The sequence below is a fragment of the Xiphias gladius genome, chromosome 17, assembly GCF_016859285.1.
Source record: "Xiphias gladius isolate SHS-SW01 ecotype Sanya breed wild chromosome 17, ASM1685928v1, whole genome shotgun sequence".
NCBI classification, from domain to species: Eukaryota; Metazoa; Chordata; class Actinopteri; order Istiophoriformes; family Xiphiidae; genus Xiphias; species Xiphias gladius.
The window spans coordinates 11,125,495-11,134,367 of NC_053416.1; the positions used below are offsets into that span (position 1 = coordinate 11,125,495).

At 40.6% G+C, this 8,873-nt stretch overlaps 1 protein-coding gene across 1 annotated transcript; it reads right to left on the reverse strand.

Moving 5' to 3' along the window:
• Positions 1–359: 359 nt before the first annotated feature.
• On the reverse strand, positions 360–7,397 carry endou2 (endonuclease, polyU-specific 2). The gene is made up of 7 exons (XM_040150961.1): positions 7,340–7,397; positions 5,208–5,373; positions 4,344–4,449; positions 3,101–3,222; positions 2,510–2,622; positions 1,889–2,042; positions 360–652 (listed from the first exon to the last, which is right to left on the reverse strand). The coding sequence occupies exons 2-7, from the start codon at positions 5,307–5,309 to the stop codon at positions 398–400; spliced, it is 852 nt and encodes a 283-aa protein (XP_040006895.1). The 5' UTR covers positions 5,310–5,373; positions 7,340–7,397; the 3' UTR covers positions 360–397.
• Between the last annotated feature and the right edge of the window lie 1,476 nt (positions 7,398–8,873).

An 8,873-nucleotide genomic window follows, 5' to 3' on the forward strand; every position in this document is an offset into this window, starting at 1 on the left:
CTATGTTATATAACCACCACTTGCACTCACTAGTACTCTTATGAAGTATATTGCATAGATTTGTACTGTATAAATTTGAAGACACAAACACGGGATGTAAATAACTGCACAAACTTTATGGTTAGATCTATTTTATTGTTTGTCCCTAGGATACCCAGTCTGAACTGAAACTGACCAAGATCAATGCCCGTCTTCAGACTCATCACACCTTTTTAATTACTGGATGAAATACGCACTCAGAGTGGGCAATAAAATACAAAGACAAATGCCAGTAGGTCTTGTAAGGGTTTATTGTATCTTTATCTAAAATAAAAAGGCAACAACAATACCTGTTACACTTTGGGTGCAAGCTTAGGTGTTGGAGAAGTTTTAAATCTCAAACTGATTTCTATTCAGGTTACTCAGGGTTCTGGTACCTGAGGAGCACAGGGTAAGTGGTACCTATGTGCTTTTGGTTGTAGTGGTGGCAAACAATCTCCACATCGTAGAAACTGAACTGGACTTTGACACGCTCATTGGGCGAGGTGAGAAAACAGAGAGTGTAGAGGGCGAACTCGAACTCGGGACTGACGCCGATGAAGATGCTGCCCTTGGGTTTTATACCGTTCTTCCAGCTGAACTGTAGCGCCAGGATGTGTTTGTTCTCGTCGGGCTGGAGTGAGCGAGAAGAGAAATGGCAAGTGAGGAAAGGGAGGAGGAGAGGATGCTGCGAGATGGGAGGGAGAAGTAGGATTGTTTGACAAAAGCAGCTGCGGGCTTGGTCTCGCCGGCGTGAGGAGAGGAGGCAGGGAGAAAGATGTGAGACCGATCCAGGCCTGTGCTGTGTACAGTGTCAGAAAGTCATTGTCACTCGTAACAAAGAGAAAGAAAATCTGAAACCAGTACGAACAGGACGTGACAGTGGGCCGAGAAATTAGATTTAGAGAAATTAGACACTGACATCCTGTCAGGGTTTTACATACTGGTACACACTTCCTGAGCACAGACATGTTGTGTGGAAACCCATGTTCGCCAGGAAAAGAAAAAAAAAAAGTCAGATAAGGTAAAAAAAAAAAAATTTAAAAAGAATTCTTGTCAAAATTATGAGAAAGTAAGTCAGAATTTTAACTTATTAAGTCAAGCTTTTGACTGAGGACCTGTTAATTTTAATTTAGTATCTCATAGTAATTAATTAGTAAATCAAACTTTTGAATTACCATCACATAATTTTGCCTTTTATCTCACAATATTGACTAAGTAAGTCAAAATCTTTGAGTTGTCTCACACTTTTGACTTAGTATCACGCACTTTTTACTTTTTTTATCTCATAATCTTACTTCACAAGTCAAAATCTATAACTCATCTCCTCATTTTAAGTTAGTATCTGATCATTTTGACTTTTTATCTCATCATTTTAACTCAGTAAGTCAAAATTTTTACTTAGGATAAATATTTTTCTTTTTTATCATTCATAACTTTCCATCTATTTTCTCTTCCTGGTGAAAATGGGCTTCCATATAGAACTAGACAAAATTTGAAGAGATCCGCAAATTTTGGTAAGACTGCCCCGCTGATCAACTCAGCTGATAGCTGAGCACCTTAAAGATTTAACTGGCCAACGGGCAAAAATTAAAAAAAAATAAAAAGGAAGAAGCTTGTGAGGGAGCAAACGTGACGGCAGCAGGATGGGAGGTTTCTCATTGGTGTGAAAGAACGATGATGAGAGCAAGATAACAAAGAGTGCAAGTCAACGTGGGGGAATAGAGCGGATGAGAAAAATGGAAGACAGGTAAGTGTTTTGTCAAATATAGTTCTATCTATCTATCTAATCTAATGCAGACACAGCAGTGCTGAATATCTATTCCTGGTCCATCTTAGTTAACGCCAGAGACACACAATAACTGTATACCTTGGGTGAATTTGCATTGACGCTGTAGCCTTTGTAATCGATGTGTCCCAGCTTCTCTTGTAAGTAGAGCTGGATCCAGTTGTGAAAGCCAATGACGGTCCGCCCTCCTCTCGTCTCTCCAACAAACACGTGTTCGAACCCTGAGGAGTCTGGCCTGGTGGGAGACAGAGAGGAGAGTGTCACGCCACGAACACATTTGCTGATACGCGGTCATGCTGGTGTACTGTACGTTCCCCGTGCCATTTTGTCCTTAATTTTTCCTGAAGGATCTTGCTCACTTGTTTATACATGCAGAAACACATTTTCAAGAAGTACCGTTTCAACTGCTCATGCTCATGTCCCACCCCCCTACCCCCTTATAACTCTTAATTCAGCAGCTCGGCATCGATTCAAATGACCAGATTCTACGAAGTCATGCACCTCTCGGACAAAATAAGGTGTTGTGTGTCTGCTTCCACCCTGAACACGCTACAAAGAAACATCTTCAGTCTGACTATGTTTCACTCGCAGCGATGCTGACTGGATGTGTCACTCAGAGCCGGTTTCCCAGAGCAAGACAGTTACCGTTACCAGATTCCACTGGTGAAGTTACATTTAGGTGCCGCGCCAGATCCCACCCACCTGCTGGATCCTCTCCTCGCATAAAGTTCAAACCAGATCCTGTACAGCTGCTCCTTGAATTGCGTCTCATCCTCGGGAGAGAGGTGCTTCTCTACCAGGTATTTATGGGCTATCTGCAAACAAGCATGAATTTCTTACAAAATGATGTCTAGCATTATATTACATATCAGACACCTCAGAGTCTTCAGACCTGAATTGGGATCACTATTGTCCATCGTCTACATTACAAACCTCGGGACACAACTGGTTTTGGCCCTGCATTCTTGTTCTGCAGTTGCTTTCCTTGTTTGGCACTGATGCCACTAGCAGATGTGTATGAGACGGTATATCTGCCTTACACCTACAGGACAATATCTAGAACATTTAGAGTATAACCAACCATTCAGGAGTTGGACCAGACCCAATCTAATATAGTTATGAGTAATAAAAGTAATAATTTAGTCATTGTGAGAGTGAGTTTAAGCGTATTATATGAATATTTAAACAGCTGAGCAACTCCTTATTAGTTCTCATAAATTATTTAGTAGAAACGGGCCTTTATGAGGCACGTGAAGATGGGAAGGGTTTATTCCCCGAAGTCCCCACAGCTACCTTCATAGTGGGAGTCTGAACGATGGAGTCCAGGAACTTGTGGTTCTCTGCCACCTCCTCGGGGGTTACAATTTCTGGCTCGCCAGTGTCACTCTCATAGTTATCCAGCAGTGAGATAAAGGCTGCAGAAACAAACACACACACACACTCTTCAAAAAGTGATTTGGTGCAGTCCGGGACAAAAAAGGGTAAGTAATTTTTCATAAATATAAGTAATTTTGTTTATGTGCTGTCCAACCTTAGAAACATGGATAAAACAACAATGATGAAGACAGCGAAGCAAAGCTGAATATCGAAACCTCAAGCTCAGTGGGGTATAGACAGAAAAAGTCTTAAAACTGAGACTGCGCGTCTACTCCGATACATTTGGCATGAAAAAATTCTCCATGACTCTATCTTCCTGATTGGTCATCGTCGATGGTGTGTAAGCTGACGGCAGTTTACATTTACATCATTTACATTTTTTTCACCGTCACTTTTCACACATGAAATAAATCTACTCTTTTGAAATGTAAAAAAAAAAAAAATGTACCTGCTGTTTAACCAGGTGACAGACAGCGAAGCAAGTTGCTAGAGACTATTTACAAACTAAGTACAAAAATAGCACAGAGGGAGGAATCCTCTTTTTTTCAATGGGACATCAGCCTCAGCCTGAACTCTCAATACCAACTATTACATAACTCAGTTCCCTATAGAGCTCTGTACTAGGGCGCTGCTTTCTCTAACGTGCTGCACGACACAACTCAGTGACAAGAATCACCAGAATTAAGTGTGCCTCAGCAGTTATCATGCAGAGGAAGGCTTGAATGAGAAGCCAGTGGTTGTACAGGAGCATCTTTCTGCATCCAGCGCAGTGAACTGTGCTTGCTCTGTGATTATGCAACATGCCACCGTTCGTCATAAGGAGATTATGAGTCGATAAAAAGGCTTTTCTCTGAGGGGAGAGGACGAGGAGGACAGTATCAAAATGGCAAATGGGGCAGTAGAATGTAAGAGGAGATCGTGTCGACGGTTCAAGTTGTGTAAGAGGCAGTGGCAGACTAGTGCAGCGTCCAGAAAAATCCAGTCGGGGGCTGCCTCATCCCACAGAAACAAGGGGACAGCACTGAACATTGAGGCACAAAGAAAGACAGCTCACCCTGGACTAAAATAAAGTCAAATTGGTTGTGATTTTGCAACTTGTGTGAAAAAACAACTCTGTGTAGCAGTCCCCAAAAACATGCCTCTACCCTCATGCACTTACCTAAAAAGGTCTCCTTTTTGAAAATGTTTTCGTCGACAAATGTAAAAAGAGGATATCCTGCTCCATCATTGTTGTCGTTGACGGCCATGCTGTCTCCAGCTTTGCCCTGCGGCAGGAAGAGAACCACTCAAACTTTAAGATCTGACTTGTGCAAACAGGTGAAGTTTAGCACTCAATCACGGCTAATTTCGCAAGATAGATGTATTGATGATGACAATAACTAAACCGGTTAAACTATAAATATGGAATCACATAGATACTCCCCTGAAAACCTAAATTGGTTCTGCCATCTAATCTGAGGTGGCAGTTTAGATTAAGAGCCCATTTCCCATAATCTCCATTGTTTCCTGCCACATAGAGGTTCTTCACCTTTACAGTTGGCCTTAAGTTTTCTCTTTTCATACTGACGAGGGGAAGTGTAGACATAGCGACTGAGAGATAAAAGCTTCAGCTCTGTTTGCAGAGGTAAAGCAGCGCCCACATTCAGTTTTGTGCTATCAAGTAAAAAAAACCAACAGGTTTCATGGTAAATTCACAGTGTACAAAGCAGTGAAGAGGCCAATGTATCTGAAGAGACACATTGTATTCACTTGAATTATATTGATATCTTAAAATGAGTGTTGTTGCTGTTCATTGAAGTTGCGTGTGATAAAATGGTAAACGATCTCAATCATGAGGCCTTTAGATTACAGATAACCGACTGCACATCAATTGTAGATGTGTTTAGGGGGCCAGGTAGGAGGTCAAAGGTCAAACATGTGTGCAACAACTCCAAATGATAAGATGGTTTAAGCCGTGATGAATACAGGGAGCAGCTTCAAGCTTGTGTGTGTGTGTGTGTGTGTGTGTGTGTGTGTGGTGCACCTGCAGAGAGATCCTGTAGTCTTTGCCAGGTTGGAGTCTGTTGATATCGTTGTCCCATAGCTCCTGCACCATGGCCGACAGCTCTCTGTCACTCTCAATCATGATATGGCTGCTGGGTTGTGTTCTTGGTCCCGCGGTGGATGAGCCGAGGTTTTGCAATCTACCTCTGTGGTGGACGGTAACAAAAAAGTACATTTACTCTACACATTTTTTACTTAATATTTTACACGTTTATTATACTTTTTAGTTTTTTGTACATGCAAAACACCTAATACACAACTAAAATAGGATGCTTTGCTAACCCATCTTTGGACTTTGCCTTTATGAAGGAATTTCACATCAATTTAGTGCCAATGTTTTCCTGGTTATTTTAAGAATTTTAATACTTTTTGGATGGATGTTGAGTTTTAAATATCTTTAAACATCTGTGGTAAGGTGTTTTAAAAATTGTAAAATGTAATTCTGAAAGAGTTAATTTTAGTAACTTTCGGGCGGTGATAAAATGGGTGCAAACAATGGCTGCATGTCAGTGTGTCACAGTAGACAGTAGCTTCAAACCATTTCGTAATGAGTCTATTTACAGGGACTTTTCAGTAGCTTATAAAGACAGTTTTATACCAAAGATTTATTTTAAAGCAGTTAGTTCATTCATACATTAATTCTTTACGAGATTTTAGCAATGTAGCCAACTGTTGTCATAGAGATAAAGTTTTAAATCCTATGAGGTTGTGTCTTGGACTGGAAGGGCACTGGAAGAGTTTTAAAAATAAGTTTATTGATCCATATATTTCCATTCCAGCCCTCAGAAATGAGAACACTCAATATTAATTATATTATACAATATTAATTCTTTAACTTTTTGTAATATTGTTTGAAAATATATAGTAGATTCCCAATATGGTTCACATTAATTTGTGGTGTCTTGTGGTGACGCAATAATAAATCAAGAAAACATTCATTCATATTTACTATCCCCTTACTAAAGATGGTCTTCATTCACAAAACCAACTTTCTACACTCTATAGAGATATTCATCCAGAACTTAAATTTGACAAGAAGGATATAGGAAGCCATCATGTCAAAAAGCCCATGCTTTGTTAAGAAGGCTCGCAGTTCACGTAGATTCAGCCACAGAAGTCCTCTCACTTTCACTGAACAGCATGTACTGTACATGTACAGCCAGTCAGGGGCCAGTCAGCTCTTTTGCCTGTTGACTGGTATATTGGTTCCTCTAGTTTTTCTGCTGGTTCACTCCAGAGAGTTCAATGGATACGTCTGGGATAAAAGTTGTCTCTCTGGCTGTGTAGGAGCTTATGTTTTATGTCAATTACTATGTAAGTATTTTGTAAATGTAGGATGATTGAGTGTTGAGTGATTTAAGATGACCCGCTGGACCAGATGGCTACACGAGGCTTAGCAGACAGTGCCTGTAGGAGGCCGACTCACGTGCAACTTGAAACATACTAGTTCTCATTATAACTTGGCATTTACATATATTTGCGGTCTCATTGTTTATTTCTTAGTGTGAGAATGCGATATAATTGTGGAATTCTACAAGTTAGTTCTTCACTACAAACAAATAGAAGCTTTCTTATTTCATGGTTTGGTGGTCCACTTAATTTGCTTTTGAGATTGGTCATATCTGTATATCTGATGTTGTACTGACAAGGTTTGATAGGACATTAGGTATAATTAACTGAAATGGTTTTGTTGTTATATTGTAATAAATAAAGTACAAGAAACCCGTGTATTCTAACCGATACACCACAGAGATGAGAAACTCAGCAGCCAGTGATGTCTATTAACACCATCCCACGCTTGTTCCCTGACAGATCAGTACTAATAGCTACCATTTTAACCATGATCACGGAACGATGATTCAAAAGGCTATCATGAAGTTAATGTGGGCCTGTGATGGTCCAAAGCATTGTAAAAACATAACAGCTCCGCATCAAGCCAGAGCTTATCCATCCAACTCAACACTCGTGCACCAGCGCACCACCACTGCACTCCACAAAAAACATGGCCTACAACAGACCACACATCCATGACAGTGAGATCTGGGAACTTCATCGCCGCCATCCAAGCCCCAGGCCGCATCCCATCAGGCCACCACATCAAAATCCACTGACCTTTTTACTGTGTAAAAGTCCAGTCTCGTCCTGTTGTTATGGTTCAGTGAGGTGAGAGCGGTGATGGTTAAAGGGTCAGTGAAGTTCCTCAGCGCTGGTCAGGTGCTGCTGGTGCTGCTCTCCTGCGTTTGTGAGAGCTGGTGTCTATAGGGGCATAATACCAGTCCAGCCAGTCAGTCAGTCGGTGTGTATGGAGAAAGAGAGGCTGGGGCTGGAGTGAGGGGTGGGGGTGTGGGGGGTGGGTGGGGGGCAGAGAGCACGAGGCAGGGGATGGGACAGGATAGGAGAGAGGGCCTTTTTTAAAGGGTTATCCCCTGTCAGCAACTCTAGCTAAAGGGATTACACCATGTTGTCGTCTCTTTTCAATCTCAGGCTAAAACGTGGGCTCTTTGTTTCTTTAGTATTTCATTGTTTCTCTCTCTGTCACCGTATAACCTCTGGATCACAGGGTAAATATGGGTCATGTTTCAGGTAAGAAGATGTTGTAAAGGAAAGTATACCTAAAGCACTACAGAGGGCGAATGTTTTTTAATCAAACAGAAAAATACTCATCTTGATTCTCCATTGAATTTAAAACTGTTGAATTAGTCTTGACCTGTTGAAATGTTTTGAATGATACCATATTTACAAAAACCATTAAAAGAGTGCAAAGATATGGAAAAAACAACTCCTGGGATATTCCTTTCCTTATGTAAATTATGTGTTGTATTAATTATGTGAAAAAACATTTACATAACATTATTTTACAGTAGCACAGCGGAAATGAAACTTGTAAGGCGTGGTGCTCTAATTCAATCTCATCCCCCTAGTTTAATACGTGGGTGAGTCAGCAGTGTTTTTGTGTGCAAGTGAAAAAACTGCAGTCCATAAGAAAAGTGAACCTCTGCATGACTGGACCAAGATCACTGTTAATTTAAGTAACCTAACTGTAATAAAACTTGGGAGAAATGGAAAAAAAAAAAAAAGTATTTCAGTCAAGTCTTTCGTTGTAATGTCTCCTTTAAAGTTACATATTTTCATGTTAATATTCTGCAAAGCCTAAATGTGGTTCCTTTTATTTTTTTGGTCCCGTTTGTGAGGGACAAACAAAGAGTGTAACATCTTAAAAGGAAAGTAAAATAATTAACATAAACCACGGCATTGCACCATGGACGGAACATTAACGATAAGCACCCAACTCACTTGAAGTTTCAGATGATGACTGGCAGAACATGTGGAAGATACATCACACATCCACCAATTCACAGACATGGAGGGAATTCTCCTGGAAGAACCCGGTGGTTTGTACGCAGCTAGGCCGACATAGATGTCTGAAATGTTGGAAAGTGTGTGGAGCATTTGATGTTGATCACTTTTGTATTTTAAATTTGGAAATGTCAGGCAATAATGTTTTGGAAATGGTATGTAAAATGCTACGACAAATACTCAGATAACAGGTTCCTATGAGTTGTCTGGTGCCTTATCGCTAATTTCTCAGGAGAAGGTGTAATGGGAAGTGACAGATATTTGGTTAAATACTGTTGGTAGCAAGCAA